Here is a 23,407-nt window from a genome sequence, read left to right on the forward strand (position 1 = left end):
CAATAGATGTCAGGGTTAGGCTAGGTCGGGCCAAGAATAAAGCTGGGTACCAGTGCTGTGAGGAAGAAGTCCCTGGGCCACCAAAGCTAGACCTGAGCAGGGCCAGAAAGCACAGTCTGCAAGCAGAGCCTGAATGCTGCTGGATGGCGCAGAGCAAGAGGACACTCCGCTGGATATGCCTACATGCTACTAGGCAGCGTAAAGCAGGAAGCTATGCCTCCGCATGTGCCCCTGTGCTGTGAGATGATATAGACCGAGGGCCAACATTCCTGGACTACCTAGTGCTCAGATTTTTCTGTAAAGGGCCAGGAAATAAATATTTTAGGCCTTGAGGACATTATGATCTCTGTCACAGCTGCTTAAGTATGCTGAAGTAGCAGGAAAGCAGCCTTAGGCCATACGTGACTAAATGGGTCTAGCTGTGTTCCAATAAAACTGTAGTTACAAAAAAACAGGGTGGGCCACACTTATCCCCTGCTCTTGCTCTAGTCTTTCCCCAGGTCTGACAGGTGCAGGTGGCTGAGGCGAGTGAAGGCAGCTTCTCCCTTCTCTCTGAGGACCAGATGGGTCACTTCCTGGAGAGAAGGCTATCTAGCGATAAACCTGGAAAGGACTCGAAGCTGCTTTCCTTGTCCCTTCCATCACAGGAGCCATGGAGGGTAACCAGCTAATAGATGGCACCAACTACCTCCCTAATTTATGTGTCTCTGCTCAGTCAGACAGCAAACAGATGACTCACTCAGGGACAATCCCGTATTTATTGAGACTTGCCAGGTGCCAGGGAGGTTTGTTGAAAAACATGTATGTAGTAGGCTCTTAGTAAATAAACTTCACTCTCTTTCCAAATTCCTTCCCACTGTCTTCAGCAGAGCCCAGAATGGGTTGACCCCTCCTCGTCTGAGTGGACGCTGGCAGGAAGGAGTCGGTCACAGTGGTGGGGCAACCATGGCACAATCCCTTTCTCCAGTTCCAATTCAGGGGAACTGTGATCGCCTCTTGCTAAGCAATTTCCCACTTAAATTGGTTTCAAGACATTAAAAGCTGCAGCACTCCCATGGAAAAAGCAACAGCAGCTCTCTGAGGTCCCTCCACACAGAGCTCAACCTCAGTAATAATTAGACATCACTCCACCACTGAGCACTCTCCAGAAATGGAGCCAAGTCACCAAAGCTGACCCAAAAATTGGAAGTGGGGTTGTCTTCCCCTGGCTAAAGATGCTTCTGGCAACATCCCTGGGGAGCACGCCTCCTCGTCCACGCGAGCTGCTGGCACTGCACAAAGCAGTCTCTGGGTGGGATTCAGAGAAGCCGCTCACGCCAAAGGTGAGCACCAGGCCCCGTTTCCTAGAACGTTGAATGTTTCCTTACAGTCTGGACTGAGAACGTGGCCCTCACTCAGGGTACAGCCATCTGCAGCCTGGTCTGCTGATGCCTGGGGCTCACACGGTCTCCAAAACCGTAGCTTAGGGGGTGAGGGGGCAGCCCCGCAAGGGCAGGGGACAAGGAGTTCCCAACAAGCATTCAGGTGAAAGAGCAGTCTCATTAGCCACAGGAAGTAGGGCCCAAGAGCGAATCGGAGCTCTCCCTCCAGCAGACAGCACCATACACTGCATTCTTAGTGCTATAAACCCCCTTTATGACACTTGTTATCCAACCCTTAACATTTGTTGAGTGCTGGCAGTCTGCTGTTGTTTTTTATTTATTTTTTCTTAAAGATCCAAATGCAAGAGAAATATTTGTGATCCCAAATCCAGCTTTGGATTTACAAAACAAAGGTTTCATAAAAGTAACATCCCACGGACTAAAAACAAAATAGACTCAACACCATGAAGCTATGGGCATCATAAGGAATCCTTTATTTAAACCTTCCACTACATATATATATATATATATATATATATATATATATATATATATATATATATATAATGTTGTTTTATTCATAAATAAGACCCTCAGTATCACCAGAGGGGTGACTGATTTCTAATATGCCAGCAATTGGTCCATAAGGTAAGGAGGATCTGTCTCCCTGACGACCCATCCCCAGACTTATTGCCTGCCAGAGGGCTTTGACCATGGTGTCTGCCTCCGTGAGGTCCACTAGGAGCAAGAGCAGGCGGCACTGCGAGCCCGCGGGAGAGCAGGAGCCGCCGTGTGGGGGCCCGCCTTCGCCTGGCTTGGTCTGGATTTATTTGTCTGAAGACCAGGTGGGCACACAGATTGGGTTTAATCACAACCCTTGGTTCCACACACCCATCCTTTTGTCCAGGAATGACCATCCTTTTTTAAATTAACTCATTTATTATTTATTATAATGAGAAATAAAAAATGAAATAAAAACAACCTTGAATCTAAAGCCAACACCAAACCTGACATTCACAGGCTCCTCATCCTTGTGCTCTGCCTTTCACCTCTGCAGTAACCACTCCCGTGACCCTGGGCATTTTGTCCTTCTGTGGATGGGTGTGCGTGAGTCTTGTATATTTTTAAAAGGGTAAAAATATGTTGTAAGTTACTTTCAACTGGCTGACCCATATAGAATTGCATCTAACCCTTTTATTTACTCATCTATATTCTGCTAAGACTCGTCCACACGGTCTCTTGAAGCAGTAGCAGATTCATTTCTTTGCAGGTTATGTTTTTACCGTGCTACTAATGCTCCCTTGGATCAGTTTCAGGGTTCTGGCTCCCTAAGCAATGCTACTGTGGCCTTTCTTGTTTCTGGAAAGCACATGGACGTTTATTCTGGGTGGATACACAGGAGTGGAATTGCTGGATCACAGGGTATGCAAATATTCCATTTTGTAAGAGAACGACAAACTTGTTTCTAAAGTAGTTGTACTGAGTATGCTCCTACCCACAATTAACCACCTGCTACTTCCATCCTGTCCATCACCTCTTATTCTGTGTCAGTCTAATTGGTGTAAAATGAGATATCTTTATAGTCTCAATTTGAATTTCCTGGATCAATAATGCTTTAGAATATCTCCTCACATAATTATTGGCCATTGGCCTTATGTGTTGTCTCTTCTGGGAAAGACCTGTGCAAGCCTTTTGCCTGATTTTCTATTACATTGTTTGAACTTTTTTTATATTGATTTGTAAAAATTCTTTATATAATCTTGATATTAATCTTGTACTGCTTATATGCATTGTAAATATCCCCTGCCTCTATGTTACTTGCTTTTTTATTTGTTTTTAAAAGTGTCTTGTCATAAACAAAAGTTTAATAAATTCAGAAGTAGCTCTTTTTTTCTTTTAGGACAAGTACTCTCTATAGCATTGTTGCAATGAATCTTCATAAGTCTCCTATGTGGACAGGAGCATCAGCTCTCTGTGAGAGATAGAGAAAGCAGAGAGGGGAGCTCTATGCCATTTGGCCCAAGCCTTACACTAATGAAAGGACTTAAATCAACTTTGTATTCATTATCTCCAAATGAGATCACCTACAGCCACAAAGACTCCCTGTCGGGGGTGAGGGAAGACCAACAGCTTGAGGTCAGAGCACCATCCTGTGTAGAGCACAAAGAACAAAGAGGTTTAAATAAATCTTGTGAGCATGGGAATAGCAACATTTGCGTTGCATTTTATTATTTTTGCTAAAGTATCATCTGGTTCAATGTAAACATTCAAAATCTGCCATAACGTGAACTTTTAAATGTTTTAAGTGTCTAAAGAGCCCCCCGAGTTGCCGAGGCCTCTCTCAGCGCTGAGGGTTCCCCGACAAGAAGAAAGGTGTGCTCAAGTTCATACAGCTGGTGAGTCATGCAACTGGAACTCACACTCACCTGTGGCAGGCCCAGAATCCAGATACATCCCATGGTTCAAAGCAGCCACATGACAAGAAGCCATGCTGAGCTATGGGGCTCTCACTCCACACAAAGCACTGTGGCCAGTCACCATGTCCCTCCCTTGGACAGAGGCCACCCTCTGCCTGAATGCCCCACTGCTTCTGAAGCAGGATTTGGATCTCTTCCTCTCACCCTGGGCCCCCTCGGGGCTTTCCTGAGAGGGCTGAAGACTTCTGAGAACCTTGTCATCATGAAGAGCAGGATGATGGGTACTGGTGGCCCTGAGGTTGTCCCCAGACTAGCCCCTAATACCTGCTGCCTTCTATAAGTAAGGCCAGTGATCACCAAGTAGCTGGGGATGTGGAACACAGGTGTGTGCACATGTGTGTGTGTGTGACAGTGTGTGAGAGCCTGTGAGGTAGATCCCCAGAGGTGGGATTATACTGGAAAGAAGAGAGGAGGCACCGAGGCCGGCTGGGCAGGGGTGCATGTGTGTGTGAGATTGTGTGCTAGTGTATGTGGGTCTGAACGTGTGTATGTGAGAGAGAGAATGTGCATAGTTATGTGTGTGGAAGGAGACACCAAAGAGCTGGACAGGTAGAGCAGGCACGGAAGGGAGGAAGTGCTGATACACCCTGGACAGACGGCCTGCCCAGAGAGGCTGGGCTGCTGACACAAGGCACATCTTCTGCACATCTTTCACCAATGACCACAGGGACAGTAGCCACCAGCTGGGAGGATGCCACCACCAGCAGCATGCATGTGACAACCGCCTTCTTCATCTCACTACCTTCCTCTCCACTGCCCTCCACAGCACATGGTGGGTAAGTGCCAAACTCCTGAGACCCTAACAGGGGAGTGGTCCAATCTCTCTGACTCTCATCTGTATAATGGGATAATAATGATTAATTTGGGTCATAGTGGAAATTAACTGAAATAAATGAGCAAATTCTAATCTACTACTGAAGAATGTGACAACTTTCCTCCACCCTTCCTCTGCCCTGAATTCTTCCAGCCCTATCCTCCCTCAGTTTCCCCAAGCACTGCCTCCACCCTTGGCTTGAGGCCTCACCACCATCTCCCAAGTGCATGCTTGCACAGCACAGACCGCAGTCTCCTGAACTCTGGCCCCTCACTCCCTCCACCTCTCGCCTAGTTCTTTGCCTTTTCATTAGCCGAGTGGTTTCACGTGGGCTGGGCAGGCACCTCTGGGCCACCAATGATAAGTGGACTCATCATCCAATAAGCCCACTAGGACAGGGAGGCCATGTCTCGGGCTTACTCTGCTGTTCTTCACGGACTGCTTGAAACTGGCTGTTCAGTGCCTGATAAGTGGCCCCTCTGCTTCTGCTGCCAAGACAGTGCATCTCCCTAAAGAACATATGTGCATCCTCACTAGAGACAGGCCTGGTAGAAGTACGTGGCTACCCTACCAAAGACGATGACTCTGTCAGTGACAGGGTTGTTCAAAACAGACTCCCACCTCAGAGATGACCGTGCCCATAGCACCCGCAACAGCACACACGTGGCCAGGTAACCAGCACCCGCCTACCTTCCTGATGCCTTCTGAGGGACTGGACACACAGTTGTCAGCCCCTCCATTCTTGCTGATAGTCCGCCAGAGCTCAGCAAATGTGCTGTCCTGCTCCAGGGGATTGGTGCCCTTGGCTCGGAAGTACTCGTACACAGCAGAGTCCCGGACGGTGCCGTAAGACATCTCCACTTGTTTAGATAGGTCCTGGAATGTCCTGAAATGCAAAAAGAATGAGAACCATGGGTCCAAGCTGCCCACTGAAAGGATATCAATGGGCTGCAGGCCATCCTGAGGTCTGAGCCCAGCTGTGGCCCATGATCTACATGATTTCTGCTCAAAAGAAGCTTTTAGTCTAACTGTAGGAACATATAGACAATCCCAAAATAAGAGAGTCAGGGCAACATGAGAGGCTGGATACTGACAGTCTCAACGTGAACGTTTGCAGCACAGGAAGAAGATGCATGTGAGGCTGATGACAGTGACCAGCCCCTGGCTTAGGGCAGGCGTGGGGCAGACACGCTGTGAGCACTGTGCCAATGGAAAGGCACGCTCCTCCAAAGCTTGCCGCTGTTCTGGGCCTCCACCCAATTGTCATCTTGTGAGCATCTCCCACCAACCTGTTTTTCTAAAGAAACAAATCTGAGTTTTACATGAAATCACTTGACTTTTAAATGTTGGCAATTATTTAAAAGATGGCAAAGATACGACCAAACACTTTGAGGGCCTCTGTTGTATGTGGAGGGCAGCAGGTAGCTCAGGCCAAGTACACACTGAAGGAAGGGAGTGGATCAGGAAAGCCCAGAAACAGCCCAAGAGCCAGGGGCAGAGGAGGAGAGCCCCCTTGTGTAAGCAGCATCATCAGACAGGAAGAGCCAATGGGCGCAAAGTTCTCACTTGCCCAGAGAGGAGCAGCATGTGGCTCGGTGTGTTGAGAGAACAGAACTGCAAACACACAACAAACTCAATGGTGAGCCAGTCTCTTACTCCTGCTTCAATCTGTTCACTCTTTACTTACTTCTCTTTGGAAATCTGTCTCTTCCTTATCAACCAGAATATCATCCCCACCTCTTGTTGAATCATTGTTCCGAGGAGATCTGATTTTCTCAATCTGACATACACAGCCCTCCATCCCTGGCCTCGTTTCCGGCTGCTGCTCCCCCATCCTCACAGCCCAGAGCCAAAGCTGGAGTGAGAACTCCCACACACAGATGGGGATCTACGGCTGCAGGCCACAGTGCCCCTGCTGCCCGGAATCCCTTCATCTCACGCATCCACCCAATACACTTCTACCAACCTCTTGAAGACCCAGCTGCCACCTCTGCCCATGCGAAGCTGTAGCTGTCCCTTGCCTCCCTGTGCCTCCTCTACACTGTGCAAGGCTTCTAGAATGGCATGGTCTCACCAATTTCAGAGAGCATCACAAAGGAGTATGGTCAAGCAGCAAGCAGGGATTCTGGAAACCAATGTGCCTTTCCTCCCAGCTCCACCTCACGAGCACAGAGGGCCTGGGCAAGGTAGCTAAGCTCTGTGCCTTGGTTTTCATGTCTTTCAGAAATAAGATCAGAAGCAAAGCCTGCAGCGGAGGGCTGGAGATTAAATGAGGGTAAGTATCCTCAGCTCCCAGAGCAGTGTCTGAGGCAAACCTAGTGCCCAGTAACTAGCAGCAATTACTCTGCACTATGAGTACAGGTCTGCGTCCTCCTGTGTCCTGAGTCTAAGAAGGTGGAGGACTGAGGCTAAAGCAGCCCATCTTAGCATTCACAACACTGGTTCCCAGGCTGACGCCAGACTCCATGGCATGTGCGCAGAGGCCAGCAATGCCTACTTCCTCTTGCTTTGGAGACATGCTCCACCCCAATCCTTCAGGCCCACTCCACAGCCCAGAAACAGAGCTCAGTGTTCGCCTCAGTACTTTACAGGTGGAAGGAAACGTAAAATAACAAATGTGAGGAAGAAATCTTTCTAATTATTGTTCATTATTTATATCTAATTGAAGCAAGATGTTCCTTGGCTTGAAGGGCCCCAAGGGGTCTAGCTCCATTGTAATTTGCCTGTAAAAGAGGGGGATCTTTATCCCCCACGTTTTTTTTATTTTTCTCTTGGTAATACAAACAAACACAAAGCTTTGATGAATGGGAAGCATCAGGATGAATCACACAGCTGAGTCTAAATACTGAACTGCTCTAAATTACTGCAGTTTCCCTGAGTATGCATTGAACGTGTAGCATCCGAGGAGCTGGCACTACGTATGGTTTCATTCCCACATTTGAAATGGAGGTTTCCTCTTTGCTCATGGAATTTATTCACAACTGTGCCCCTGTCCATAGGTTCGGGGAGCTTCCCCAAATGACAAACAGGCAACCTGAATGTTAATGGCTTCACACCCCTTTCTGTCCCAGTAGAGCTCAGAGTTCCCACCCCAAAATACCAGCTCCATGTTTGCTACACTGGCCTCATGGTGTGGCCCCACCAGCCCCATTCATCTCCGCTCACAACCTTTAATCTGGGGGTGGACCTCTCCCACCTCAAAAGCACACTTTCCTTTCAAAGAAGAACTTCCAAGCTCAATAATATGCCCAGCACAGGGTGGGTATTATTATACTATTTCAGAGTGAATATACCTAGAAAAAGCTGTTTGGAGATTTGAACAGGAGAGCCCAATTATTCACACAGCAAAGTTGTCACCTTCCTGGGGGCACTTGTCCCCTTCTCAGGGTGCAGTTTTGGAAGGAAACATGGGGAGAAACAAAGGAGAACAGGGGCAGCCAACCACTGGGCTCCAAGCCGACACTGGCGTCAGCGGAAAACAGCTGTACCCGTCAGACAGGATGCCCTCCACACAAGCAAGCAGTGCCTAGCCTGGGAGAGTGCTCTGGCAGCACACTTCATTGGGATGTTTGTCAAACCAGACTCTTTAGCAACCACTGCTAGACAACCCCCTACCCACCAGAAAAATGAAGAGCTGCTCATCCTAGGTGGAGCTTCTATAAACCTAAGGTGCATAATACAACTGGAGGATGTCATTCAAGCAGCTGCTCTTCCAACAGTTACTGAATGCTTCCTATGTCAGGGTCAGCTGCATGTAAGGCAGGGACTAAATGGTGGGCATCCTGAAGGGGCCCCCAGTGAGGGAAGGGAAAATGGTCAGAGAAGAAACTAAACATGAGAGACTGAAATAGAGTTCTGCATTGGGGGGTCCTGGAAACAGAGGAGAGGCAGTCAGCTCCTTCTGAGAAAAAGAAATACTTCCTAGAAAAGGAAACTTTCAGCAAAGTCATGAAGGAAAGGTGGAGCTAGCCAGATGGAGAACCGAGGGGTAGAGTGTTCTAGGAAATGAAGATGTTCGCGAAGGCACTGATATGTAAAGAAAGCACGGTTCATTTGTGAGGCGCCACGGGGCGGTTCACGTCAGCTCAAACAACATGGGTTTTGAACTTAGGTAGATGTGGGTCTGCACTGTGCCTCTGAAGACCGCAGCTGTCTGAGGTAGACCAGCAGTTCTCAGAGTGTGGTCTTTGGGGCCACAGCATTGGCACCCACCTGAGACTTCTTGAGAAATGCAAATTCTTGGGCCCTGCCTCAGATATACTGAAGTAGAAATTTTGGGGTGGCACCCAGCAAAGTTAGTCATTCGAACAGCTGAAGCAGAGAGGTCATGGAAATGAGTGATGGGTGGTGGTACCCAAGTGTTCACACCTAACTGGACGCAATTACGGACAGGCAGCAGGTCCCTCTGCTTCCAGGCTCACAGTGTCTGCCCATCTGTCTCCCAGGAAGAGGCCTGTGGCAGACCTTGAAAATGAGTCACTATCAGCACCCAATCTGCTGCCCTTAGGCATCACAGGATGCTTAAGATGATGACCTGAGAAAGTCTGAACCCAGGATGTGCCTGGAGACATGAAACTTCCCTGGTGAGCAGTCTGGAGCTTTGTTTTTGTGGACCATGATGGTGCCTACCTGAGGAAAGCTGCAAGGGAGATATCTTTAAATCATTGTCCCCAGGCTGCCCACCTGGGTCTGGATCTACTAATTAGGTGTCAAGGTGCAAGCATGTGCACTTTGTAGCTTACTTTTTATCTCTGGACTGCTACCCATCTCTTTACTGCACCCTTTAGTAACCGGTCGTGTTGGCATCCTCCCATGGCAAAGCTTAGCCTCTCCTCCAAGTTTACTTTTCAGCCAGTATCTTTCACTCAGATGTATACTAACTGAAACTGGGTTTGGGATCAGTGGGAGCTGCTCCTCTGAATCTCCTGGTGTGAATTGCTGATTTAGGGGTGTGTGGGGGGGTCTCTCTTAACTAAAAGCATAGCTGACTCCTATCAGACTGCTTTGCAAAATGACTTTGTAAGCATCCCGTGCCTCTGAGAGTGATCTCCTCACATTAAACATGCACCCACATGTGGCTAGACCCACCAGGTCTCCTTCAAGGACAATCTACCCAGCTCAGAGCCACTCCTCTGCCTCCCAGTACCTTTCACTGTAAATAAGTCTTACTACTTCCTAGACACATTTTCATTAACAAAAAGATAAATGTGTTTGCCACATGAGAAAAATCAATGACATAGAATTTATAAATACATCTTTGCATGTTACAGAAATATTTACATTGGCAATGGAGATAAATACACTTGGAACAAAAGCAGAATCAATATACACTGTATATAAAACAGATTTCAAAAACTGTGGGCTTGCTGTAATCATGGCCCTGACACATGTAGGTCCCAAAGTCCTATTTATTCTTCCTTAAAGAGGAAAGAAAGTAGTGGAGTGGCCCAGAAGGTATGGAGGGTGGGTGTGCTTGTCTTTGTTGTCTGCCAGTCTTAACTACAGACCCTCCTCACCCCAATGCCTTTCTGCTTACTCAAGCATCTCACTCTCCTATCTCCGCGTCTGACCCTGGAGAGGGGATGTGGCCCAGATCAGTGGGGCCTGGCTGTGTTTCCACAGTCTGCTTACAGAACGTTTGGGTACCCGTGCTGCCACTACCCCATCCCTCCCGGGTTTCTTCCCCAAGCACCCCCACCGCATGTCCTGTGTTCTCCCCGATACTGCTCCCAGGCCCTGTTCTCCTCCCTGGGCTTTGCCATGTTTTCCATTCTCTTCTACCCGAGACCCAGGCTCTTCAAGGTGGAGAAGAGCTCAGGTGAAGACTGAGACACCCCAAGGAGCAAGTTCAACCGTGGACTCTGAGAGGCTTCCCAGAGGTCTTCATTCATTCATTCATTCATTCATTCATTCATTCATTCAGAAAACATTCAAGAAACTGAGCTGCCTGGGCTGCTAAGTTGCTTAGAGCATCATCCTGATGCGCCAGGGCTATAGGTTCCATCCCTGGTCAGGACACATACAAGAGTCAATCAATGAATTCATGAATAAGTGGAACAACAAATCGATGTCACTTTCTTTCTCTCTCCCCACCCCACTCTTCTTCTTCTCTCTCTAAAAATAAATAAATTAAAAAAATTTTTCTGAACTAGTGCTAGAGTCACACACTGTTCTAGATCTAAGAATATGGTGTGAACAACATAACATTCCTGCTATTGTTTAGTTTACCTGGTGAAGGTGGGGATAGAGGAATAAATATATGGGTAACAATAACAATGAAAATACAAATAATTATATAATCTGAGAGTAGGTAAACTTTCTGGGAAGGTACAGATAGTACCTTGTGGGCAACGAGAGCAATGTACTGTTGCTCTTGTGGTGAATTTAAGTGGAAACACTTTAAAAGTCTTCCAATAAAGACACAGTCTTAGCCTCCAAGCTGGAGGGAAGCAGGCTGTAGGCCAGGTGTGGCCTGAGGGCGCACAGTCAGTGGACCTCTGATGACACGAGTCGGGGATAAAAGATGCATTGGGGATTAATAAAGCAGAATAAGGGTTACGAAGAATGAAAGAGGCACGCAGGGTGTTTTAGCCGACGAAGTGGACAGCGAGAGCAGGTGTCTCTCCAATGCCTTTCTTTCCTTGGGCTGGATTGAGAGGTGAGGGGAAAGACTGAGGGCGGGCTGAGATGCTCTGAAGCCTGCTCTCCTGAGGGGCAGAGGCCAGCAGCCTTGGGGCTTGTTGCCTGCTCTGGAACAGCACCCTTGACATTCATAGGGGACCTTCCAGGAACCCTGGGGAAGGTGATGCTGGGGTCTTATATGGGGCTCCTTTGTATCCAACATCTGTCCTCAGTGTGCCTGTGGAGCAGGATCCCAGCTGGGGAAACTGTCAGGCTAACACAGCGTGAGGACACTTAGGGTGACAGCTACGTGGTCCATAGCAGGAAAACACATCCTTGCAGGACAGAGGAGGCCACAAAGCCCTTCTTCAAACATGTGCCCCAACACTGGCTGCAGAGGGCCAGCGTGCACCACGTGCCCGCAGAGGTGGCCTCACTCCTTCCCTGACTTTTCCTCCACCTGCTTTTCTCCCGAAATCCTACTTCTTTTATTGCTATTATAATTAAAAGATGCCCAAAATAAACTGCTGTGAAAAAAAAACAAAAAAATCTCAACTCATGAATACATAGTTTATTTCTCTTCTTGTAAAAGGAACCGTTAATAAATATAAATAAACATTTGGACAAAAGTAGGAGGAACAAGCACCCAATAGTGGTGAGACTTTCTGCAAATGTATCTCTGTAAAATTTGCATTTTTATTACATTGTAAACACAAGTGCAATCTGAATGATCTTAAAAAGCCTTCCCCTGCCTGAAGCACTAGGCCTTGGAAATGTGGCTCTGGGCCATCCTGTCTCCTCCACATCCACCCCCTCAGCCCAGCACAGCCAAGGGCCACTCAGAGGAGAGCTGCCTCCCTCGCCCTCTGTCACACTACTGCCTTTCTGGCTATAGAAAGCAGGCTCTAGTCCCCAGAGCAAGACAAACACCCAGACTGACCCAGAGGGACACAGGCTCCCCCCACCCAGGACAGACTGGAGCTTCCCTCACTTGTGCATCTTTTGCCAGGATTTAGCCTAGGCATGGCATCCTGGCAGCCAAAGCACAGCAGAATGGTCCAATATGAATTTCTGCAAGGAAGGCATAGGGCAGGGGTCCCCAAACTACAGCCCGCGGGCCACATGCGGCCCCCTGAGGCCATTTATCCGGCCCCCCGCTGCACTTCCGGAAGGGGCCTCTTTCATTGGTGATCAGTGAGAGGAGCATAGTTCCCATTGAAATACTGGTCAGTTTGTTGATTTAAATTTACTTGTTCTTTATTTTAAATGTTATATTTGTTCCCGTTTTGTTTTTTTACTTTAAAATAAGATATGTGCAGTGTGCATAGGGATTTGTTCATAGTTTTTTTTATAGTCCGGCCCTCCAATGGTTTGAGGGACAGTGAACTGGCCCCCTGTGTAAAAAGTTTGGGGACCCCTGGCATAGGGTATATGTTTCTGCCTTGCCAAACCCAACCTGGGCTCTGGAAGCAAGCAGGTTCCGTAACAGGTGCTGAGGGGTAGGGTCTGTGAGCATCACCTCAGTTAGGTCAAACAACAGTGGCCAAGTATCAGGCTGAGGCCCTGGCATGTGGCAGAGTTTGAACATCTACATCCTTCACTAAGTCAAATCGGAAGACCTCTAATGCCATTTGGCACAGGGCGCTCAGCCCGTGGAGTCTCCTGCTTCCTCCAGCCTCTGCTCGGGTGCCAGCCTAGCAGATATGTTGCTCTCTTGGGCCTCCAAGCCTTCACTATGCAAGTGCCCTGCCTTCTTTTTTTTTTATTGAATTTATTGAGGTTATATTGGTTCACAAAACCAAAACCGGTTTCAAGTGTAAAACTCAACAAGACATCATCTGCACACTGCTTTGTGCCCCCACCACCCTAAGCAAAGTCTTTTCATGTTCCTCACTTTGCCCACCTCCACCTACTCCCACCCCATTTCCTCTCTGGCCATAACCACTCTGTTGTCTGTGGCTTTGTGTTATGTATATACATATTATTTTTAGCTTAATCCTTTTTACCTTCTTTCATCCACAACCCCTTTCCCCTCTGACAGCTGTCAGGCTATTCCATGTATCTGTGCCTCTGTTTCTATTCTGTTCATCAGTTTATTTTATCTATGAGATTCCACATATAAATGTGATCATCAAGATGAACCCAAAGAGGCCCACACCAAGACACATCATAATTGATATGATGATGGTTAAAAGACAAAGGATCTTAAAAGCAGCAAGAGAAAGACAGATAGTGACCCACAAGGGAGCTCCTATAGGGCTGTCAGCTGATTTCTCAACAGAAACACTTCAGGCCAAAAGGGGTTGGCATGAAATATTCCAACTGATGAAAAGCAAGGATCTACAACCAAGACTGCTCTATCTAGCTATCTAGCAAGGCTATCACTTAAAATTGAAGGAGAAATAAAGAGCTCTACACACATACACACATACACACACACACACACACACACACACACTTAAAGAAGTTCATTACCACTAAATCAGAATTGCAAGACATGTTAAAGAGCCTACTTTGCCTTATTTACATGACTAAGATCCATCTGCCCTCACCTGTCATCTCCAGTAGGAAGACTCATCCCCCAGACCATGCCCCCTCTCTGTGTTCTCATCTTAGCCTAACTTACTGTTTATCCCTTGTGGCTGTTGATGTGTCTTTTTCCTTAGCTTGACAGTGGGCTCCCACAGGGCTGAACTCTGTCCATCTCTAGATCCTTGTCACCCCACATAGGGACTGACAAAGTTTTCTAGAATAATCAATTCTGGTTTAAAACAACTCTATGTTTATAATTGACTATGGCTGGGGAAACTCCAGGTCGGAGACCAGCATGATGATGAGTCTAACTTTAGAATCATGGCCACTAAGCTCAAGTGGGTCCTAATGTTGCCTGTCAATCTTCTAAATACCCCTGTTCAGTTCATCTTCCCACTCTCTTAGTTCACTTTCAGAAAATGACCCTGCTTCCTATTTCCTAAGAGAATGAAAGCAATCAGAGAACTTTGCTTCTTTATAAAAAAACAAAACTCCCTTTTCTAAAACCACAAAATACCTACCTGTCCTCCTTTTGAAATGGTGGCTCCACCCTTCTTCCTATGTATGTCTAAGTGTCTCCTAGACCCCAGACTCTGTTCCCTCTCAAGTGCATCCCTCTTCCGGTTGTCGCCTTGATGTCCTGCATGATGAAGGTGCTTCTCTCCAGACGGCATTTCCACTGGCATGTTCACACACGTATCATCTTCTATCTTTAGAAAAAATTAAAGTCCTACTTTGAGATCACAAGCTCTCCTAACCACTCTCTAGTTCTTCCAGGAAATTATCAACAGTGACCACTGCCAACGGTTACCACAACACTCTTCCCATTTCTCATAAACCTACCTTCAGTTTCCATTCTACCACTGAACTAAAGCTCCTTTTGTCAAGGTCATTAATAATCTCCCAAATACGATGACCAATACCCACTCTTCACTTTGACCTCCATCAGCCTGGGACATCACTCTTTCTTAGTTCTCCTACCTTGCAGCTGCCTCCTTATCTGTTTTCTAGTTCTTTTCTTCCCCTCCTCTGCAGTTAGTTTGGAGTGTCATAGCCTCAGTTCAGAGATCCTTCTCTTCTCTAATGATAACCCTTTCACCAAATTCTGTTCAAGTCAATGATGACTCCAATGTACTACACTAGCCCTGATTGACCCCATCATCTTGAGACAATTGCCTACCTGATATTTTTGTTTGGATGGCTAACAGGCCCCTAAACCAAACATGCCCAAACCTAAGTTCTTATAACCCACCACCAAATCTTTTCTTCCTCTAGTTCACCCATCTCAGTCAAATGCTGCTCTATTCTTTTAGATACTGTGGCCAAAAGCCCTAGAACCACTGCTGGTACCTCCCTTTTCTTCATATCTCACAAACAATCTCAGCATATTGGATGTCTGCTATCACCAAGATAGAGCCAAAATCTGATCACTTCTCACCAGCTTCACCATGAACCCTCTGCGTCTTACCTGGATATTGAAATCATCTCCCTACTGGTCTCCTGCTTCCACCTCTAACTCTATAGTCTATTATTCAGGGGACAGAGTGATCCTTTGTCAGATCATGTCACCTCATTGCTCAAAACCTCTTCATTGCTTCTCATCTCACAGAGAAACATCCAAAGTACTCAAATGGCTTAAAAAGTCTCATGTGATCTGGACCCCAATACCTCTGCTCTCAACACACTGACCTCCCTGTCATTCTGTCTCAGGATTTCTGCAACTGTCTTCCCCTCAGCCTGGCACACTCGTCTCTCACATCTCTAACTGGCTCACTTCCTCAATGTCTCGGGTCTCTGATCAAATGTCACCTTCTCTATAAGGCTTTTCCTGACAACCTACATAAAACACCACTGTCCTGAAATTACATGATAAAAACAAAGAAATATGTCCTGGCTGCTTAATAACTGCTCTTGCTCTAGAATGGGGCAGTGTTGTTTGGTTTATTGCTCTAACTATCATCAGTGCCTATAGATGCATGACCAATCACCCTGGTTTGCACAGGATGGAGAGATTTCCTGGACTGTCAGTGCTAAAACCAAGGCAAGATCCAGCCAAATTGAGATTATTTGTCCCCTACTACTGTGCCCAGAACACAGTTGATGCTTCAATAAACGTGGGTTATATGCCTGCATAATACATGAATGAATTAGCCTTTTTCTCACTTTACAAACATCTAGATTGTATATTCTGTTGAAAGTCTTCATCGAAGGTTGATCAGAACTCCTTTCAGGACAAGTGCGGTTGCTCATCTGCAGGCATAACGATGGCTTGAGGAGCTGAATGGAAGAGCTGCCACCCTGGGCCAGGAGGCAGAGCACAGAGCCATGTGACCAGAGCCAGCCCAGGAACTAATCACCATGGAGTCCAGGGATCAGGCGAGGTTCTCCCTAGGCTCCCTCCTCAGGGTATTGAAGCTTCAAAATCCAGCTTCCTTGTAGATCTAATGGAAGTCCGCTTTAGCTGAGAGAATCCTATTGGGCCTGAACCCCAGCAGCCCCTGTCTACTTCCCCAGTGCCCTGTCCTCTCCCATTTGGTGGGAGTCCCGCACAAACAGCCTTGCCAGCTGGCAATTCCTCCATGCCAAGAACATGGCTGGCTCCCAGCTCTCAATGCCCATAAATATTTGCTGCCACAAATCAATATAAAAGCAGGATGCACCATTAACCTTTAATAGATCAGTGTGAGGGTTCTTAATTCATTATGAGGCTGTCATAAATGTGACTCAAATGCAAATCTGGGCAGCAGCCCTTCGGGAGGCTGTGAAGGTGCCTTGGCTGCCTCCTGGCACAACCTGCACCCCCTCGGCTCCAGAGAACCAGCCTAGGTCTGTCCTCTCCCTTCACCATCCTCCTTCCCTCTTCTCCTTTTCCCCACATGTCTCACTGAGCCTCTGTATTATGTCAGTTCCTGGGTGGGCAGTCACTTGCTACATTAGAAGAAAGCTATAATAATATGAACTTCCAGATGTTGTATGTCATTTGTATTGCTTCATTTAACACTGGTCATACTTTTTCATAAAGTTATTATTATCACCTCCCCCCCATTTGACAGATGAAGAAATGAAGACTAAAGGAGATGAATTAACTTATAGAAGGTTAAAGAAACAGCAAGTGGGAGAGCTATCTTCCCACTCAGCAAGAGCTGCTTGATCCAAAATCCCATACACTTAATTTCCAGTGATGGTAAGCAGTCCACAGGTAAGTGAGGAGGGTTCACAAGTAAACTGACACTCAACACCAATGTGCAAAATATTTATACATTGCTAGAAGTAATCTCAGAACTGTCAGAACGTGATGTTAAATCTCCTCCAGTTTGGCAGATAAGAGATTGGGGTGAGGACAAAGATAGAAGGAATATCAGGAAAGGAGGAAAAAAATGACACATAGAAGAGAGAAATAAAAGATGTTCAGGGAAAAGGTGACAATATTTTCAAACTACAGATTATTGAGAGAGTGAAATCTTCAGGGGATGCCCATCAGTTTACTAGGAGGAAGCAGAAATCAGGAAAACTAAGAAGCACTGAGACTAGGATCAAGGGGATAATGAATCATAAAATACTTCCAGGATAGTATTAATATAATGAAATGCAAGTGAAAAAATGATGGGAAAATGGGTTTCTGATTAAGATTACCAACAATCATGGCTCAACTACAGCAGGAGGCTACACACAGCCCACATGGGGAACACACCTGGTCCACCCACCTCAAGTATCTGTGGAAGCTGTACCACTGGGCCCTAGAAGACATCTACTGCACAAGGCCACTCTACCAAAACCAGGAGACAGAGACTTCACCTAATACATAGAAACAAACACAAGAGGTGGACAAAATGAGGAGATAAAGAAACACATCCCATATGAAAGAACAGAACAAAACTCCAGGGGAAGAAAAATATTGAACTAAACAAAATGGAGACAAGCAATCTACCAGATGCAGAGTTCAAAACCCTGGTTATAAGGATGCTCAATCAACCTAGGGGAAGAGTAGAATAACATCAACAGAGAGAAAGAAAACATAAAAATGGAGACAACAAAAAGAACTAATCAGAAATGAAGAATACACTGACTGAAATGAAGACTACAAGATAGAAAATCACTGGGGGAGTAGATGAGGCATAGTATCAAATCAGATATATGAAAGACAAGGAAGCAGAAGACACTGAATTGGAGGAGCAAAAAAAAAAAAAAAAAATCCAAAAAATGAAGATAGTGTAAGGAGCCTTGGGGACAACTTCAAGTGTATCAACATTCACATTATGGAGTGCCAGAAGGAGAAGAGAAAGAGAAAGAAATTGAAAATCTATTTGAAAACATAATGACAGAAAACTTCCCTAACCTAGTGAAAGATAGGATATAGACACACAAGTCCAGGAAGATCAGAGAGTCCCAAACAAGATAGGATCAGAGAGACCCACACCAAGACACAGCATAATTAAAATACTAAATAAAGGTTAAAGAGAAAGGGAAAGTCTTAAAAGAAGAGAAAAGCAGTTAGTTACCTGTGAGGGAGCTTCCCTATGACTGTTAGCTGAGTTCTCAACAGCAACTTTGCAGCCCAGAAGGGGCTGTGGCACAGAATATTCAAAGTGATGAAAGTGAGGACCGACACAAGGTCACTCTACCTAGCAAAGCTATCATTTAGAATCAATATCTTTATCAGTAATAAAGAGCTTCTGAGAAAAAGCTGAAGAAGTTCATAACCACCAAATCAGTATTATAAGAAATGTTAAATGGTCTTCTTTAGGAAGAAGAATAAGAAATAAAAAAGATAAAAAATATGAATAGTAAAATAGCAATAAATACATATCTATCCAAAAATACTTTATATTAAAATAGATTAAATGCTCCAAGACACACAGTGGCTGAATGGGTAACAAAACAAGACCCTTACATATGCCGTCTACAAGAGATTCACTTCAGATCAAAATACACAGAGGCGGAAAGTAAAGGGGTGGAAAAAAGATATTTCATGAAAATGGAAACAAAAAAAATCTGAGTTAGCAATACTTATACCAGAAAAAATAGACTTTAAAACAAAAGCTATAGAACAAGAGACAAAGAAAGACCCAGCAATTCCAATTCTGGGTGTTTATCTGAAGAAACCTGAAACACTAAATCAAAAAGACATATGTATCCATATGCTGGACGGCTGGGACACACAGAATACAGTTTGCTATGACAAACCTTAAAATAAAGGAGCAGTGATGAGTTTTCCCATGGTTGAATGGTGGTGACTCCACAGGAGGCAGTTTTGTGTGGCAGGAAAACCACTCAAAGCAGCTAGTGCAGAGATCATGGCACATAAAGCATCCACCCATTCTAGCTTGTTTATGTGTCTGGGAAGTCAGCACTCACAGTGCTAAGAAGCAAGGACTCCAGCTCCTACCTTGTGGGAAAGCTCGAGAAAATACCAGTACATGTCAGCCTGTTATTGCACAATATGAAACCAACAGTAATTAAATGTGAAACTACCAGGTGTGAGCTGTTCTGAATCAGTTTGCAGAAAAATCAGTTTAACAAGGATATAGACTCTGATGGAAAGGTTAGGAAAGGGAGTTGGGAAGAGAAAGGTATATTCTATTATCGATGAGTCTTGTTTGAGTTCAGGGACTCAGTGCAGAATGAGTATTGGCTTGTTTCATCCTCGAAAATACCCTCTGTGATGTTATGTGTTACTTACTGAGGAGAATATTCTGAGGTTTTTAGAGCTGGTCCACACACCAGCCACGTTGAGCTGGCTGCGTGGCTGTGTTGAGATTTTCCAGGATTGCATGTCTGAGGTGCCTGAGAGATCTTCCCAAACCAATTCCAACTAAGGAGGACTGGATCATTCAGTTACAGCCGGTTTTCTCTTGGGGAAAAAAGAGGCTCTTCTTGCATCATTAGCAATGACAAGTGTCAGTTAAACCACCCCAGGAGCTCCGTGAGCCAAAGAGCCTTCACCTGGCGTTCTCTCTGGCCAATGCCAGAGACTGTCTGCTGCACTCCCCAGGTGGGCACCATCCCTCTGATCAGAGGAACACTGCCTACAGCTGCAACACCAGGATGCTGGCAGAACTGAGCACGGTCCTGTTTTCTTGTCTTCTAAGATAATTATTCATCACATTAACTTCTTAGAGTTTGGACAAGGCATGGAGGACAACTCTGCCATGTCCAACAGTAGACTGTCTGATGGGAGCAGAGCGCCCAGCTGTGAAACACTAGATAAACCAGCATGGAAGATGTTGGAAAGGTAAAGCATGATTTCCATAGCCCAGTGGACAAAGAAGGACACTGGCATTCAGGAAACAGCGAGACAGATCCAGGCCTTGTGCTAGTCACTCTCTCATTGGATCTTCCTAACAGCCCTGGGAGGAAGTTATCATGAGCCTCACCTTAAGAGGGGAACTAATTTCTCCAAGAAGTAGAGACAAGCACCAACATACCGGGACCCTAGTGGGCATGGAAACCAGTCGGTTCTAGCTGCAAAGGCCTGCCGCTACACCTTGACCTTTCACCTCTTGAGAAGCAGGAGAAAATTAATGAAGCAACACACTCTAGTCAGGTGCTACCATACTGGGAGTCCAGAGCCTGGGGTCTGGGTCTTGCCCAAGAAACAAGGTGCCCCCTGCTCTGAGGGGCATCTGCACTGGGTGGCACTGCAGGGCAGGGATCCAGAACTTTTGTGATGGAGTCAGACTGTGATTGTAAATAGTCACTCTACCACTTGCTAGCTCTGTGGCCTTGGACTAGTTACCCAACCTCTCTGCATATCAGTTTCCTCCTCTACACAACAGGATAGTCAGATTGAGCAAATTCAGGCATAGCACTGACACTAGCACTGGTACCTGAAAACCACCCAGGAAAGGGCTACCTCAGTTATCCCAATCATTCAATGAGGGAATTATGCTTTGTCATGTTATAAAATGCCAGTCTTCATGAAAGGACTAGAAGTGGCTTGTTTGGCTTAGTGTAGTGTTTGTTTTGAATTTGAATGCTTTTAACCAGGGCAGATGATTTCTGGTCACTGTACGCCCCAGCACCCCACTTGGTCTTAGACTCACACTGACATTCTCTGTACATTTGCGATTGAAATCCCTGAACAAGATGATTTCTCAGGCTTTCTGCTGTGGTATTTCATGACTCAATAGCATGGGTTGGAACTAAAAACCTTATCTTATTTAGGATTCTCTCTTCCAACAAAGCAGCATCATGGACAGTCTTCTCTGAAACGCGGCTGTTTTCTCTGCAAATGGAATCTCATTTTGCAGTGTCTGTTAGGATCTCAGAGCTGCCGTGGAGAGGACCTCACAAAGAACGGGCTGCTAGCAATTAAAATCCATTTTATCTGGATGCCAGGCGCTTTGCCCCTGCAGGGCCCTTGCAACCAACCACCTCCCCAGAAGTAAGGGCTGCAGGACCTTTCCTTCAAGTCACACCAAGGGCATAGCCACACCATGCTCGATGGGGCAAAGCAAATTAACCATCTTCAAAGCCATCCACTCAGGTCTCTGTGGGCTTTCCTGACTCTTAACAACATAAGATTGTCCCCATTGTGCCTTGGGATGAAAGACAATGTGCCAAAACCAGCCACAAACCCAAAGCAAAGCCAACTCCTTCCTCTAAGGGGTAAGGGGGTCTGTCGGCAGGGAGAGTTGTGATGAATTTCAGGAGGAAGCTGCCAGATGTCTCCTAGAGGAACGAGTGTTTCGTGGGACCCCTCAAAGGATTGTGTTATTCAAAGACAGTGTGCCCTGTGTCTGCTGTTCCTCCAGATCATTGTGTCTACAGAAACAAGGTTTACCCTTAAATGTACCCTTCCTGCTACATTCACCGGGCATCCAGCCAAGCAGGATGGAGACCCCCTCTCTCACCTCCTGGGGTCCCAAGCCTGGGGCACCAGACCAGGCTATACCTGGATGTTTATGCCTAGATCACAAAAGTTACTCTGTAAACAGTGCATTTCTATCTGTTAGAAGAGATGAATGATGTATGAGCCATACCTCTCTGCAGCCTCATCCTCTGCTTTTGTTTTGGAAGTTCTAGTCAGGTAAACAACTCAGGGAATGCTTATACCTCTCTATGAAGCCAGTTATGAATTTGACCAGTCAGGCTAGAAGAAGCTGAGGCCAAGAGACTGGAGGGAGGTAACGGTCTATCCAGTGGAGATCACCAGATAGAAGAAGGCTCAATAGGAGGGTGAAAGGCTTCATGGGCCACAGAAGAGCCCAATGAGCAAGTAGACAAGGGCAGGGCCATCCTGCCTCCCTCCATCCATGTACATTGTCTTCCCATAACCCAGTGCTCCTCCCTCCCCACACATTCAATGCCAGCCAGAGACAGTCTTCCTTCTTCTAAACTACAGCCCTTGTCTCCCGGGAAGAGGCTGTGTTTCCCTCAAACTTGAACTGAGTCATATGCAGTATTTTTCTAATGTCAGGCCTAATGGGAAAACCACATTAGCCAGAACAGAACCGCACCCTGTGCTGTAGGAGGCACAGCTTTCTGCTGCATGGTGTGACAAGGTTTTTAGCAGAGGATGTGATGATCTCTGGCCAGGATGTTTTTCTGGACAACCTTTCACAGCTCCCCATTCCCCTGAGAACAAAGAGACCCCTCCTGAACACAATTCTCTGAGCTTCACAGCCCACTTTATACTCTGGCCAGATGCTTCCCCAAGTCCACCATGCATTCTCTCACCTCTAGTCCTTCCCATCTGCCACATGGGACGCGTCTCTTTTCTAAACATGCAGCTACTCCTCATATCCTAAGTCATGGTTTTTATATCATTAAGGATTCAGTCTAAGATATTCCCCCTTTCATGGGTTGAATTATAGACCCCAAAGTAGATATGTGGGAATCCTAACCCACAGTACCTAAGAATCTGACCTTATTTGATGATAGGGTCTTTATAGAGGTAATCAAGTTTACTGAGGTCATTAGGGTAGCCTCTAATCCAATATGACTGATGTCCTTATAACAAGGGTAAATTTGGATACAAACTCCTGCACAGGGGAAGAACACCATGTGAAAATAAAGGCAGAGATTGGAGTAACGTATTGGTAAGCCAAGGAATGCCAAAGATTGCCAGCCAACTACCAAAGGCTAGGAGAGACATAGAGAACAGACTCGCCCTCACAGCCTCAGAAGGAAGCAAACCCACCAATACATTTGATGCTGAATTTCTAGCCTCCAGACTGTGAGGCAACAGATTTCTATGGTTTCAGCCACCCAATCTGTATGCTGTTATGGCCCCAGGAAACTAATCCATTCTTGTGTATTCTGACAATCCCCACTGCTTCCCCTACCACATGACTTGTCTCACTGCACTACTGTGCTGAGTCACTGGTCTGCTGGCTCCTATGATCTGCCAGATACTACTCCATGAAGGTGAAGACTATGTTTTTCTCATGCACTTCTTTTAACTCTGGAGCCTAACATAATGCCAGGCACATAATGGTAACAAATGATCTGTCTGTCATAGGAGTGTATGAATGAAGAATGAATGAATGAATGAATGAATGAATGAATGAATGAATGAATGAGTGAGTGAAGGAGACAACCCTTGGTTATCGGCAACTCTTGCAGTATGGTCATGATGTCAGTTACACAGTGATGTTAGT

At 46.1% G+C, this 23,407-nt stretch overlaps 1 protein-coding gene across 2 annotated transcripts in view; it reads right to left on the reverse strand.

Annotated features, from left to right (window-relative positions):
- The window catches only part of GRID1 (glutamate ionotropic receptor delta type subunit 1), an 854,435-nt gene that overhangs the window by 40,152 nt on the left and 790,876 nt on the right, over positions 1-23,407 (reverse strand). For both annotated transcript variants that reach the window (XM_066243628.1, XM_066243627.1), the window contains one exon: positions 5,343-5,538. In XM_066243628.1, the coding sequence (XP_066099725.1) occupies positions 5,343-5,538 (196 nt within the window). The remainder of the gene's footprint in view (positions 1-5,342; positions 5,539-23,407) is intronic.

Source organism: Saccopteryx bilineata, chromosome 9, assembly GCF_036850765.1.
Source record: "Saccopteryx bilineata isolate mSacBil1 chromosome 9, mSacBil1_pri_phased_curated, whole genome shotgun sequence".
NCBI lineage: Eukaryota > Metazoa > Chordata > Mammalia > Chiroptera > Emballonuridae > Saccopteryx > Saccopteryx bilineata.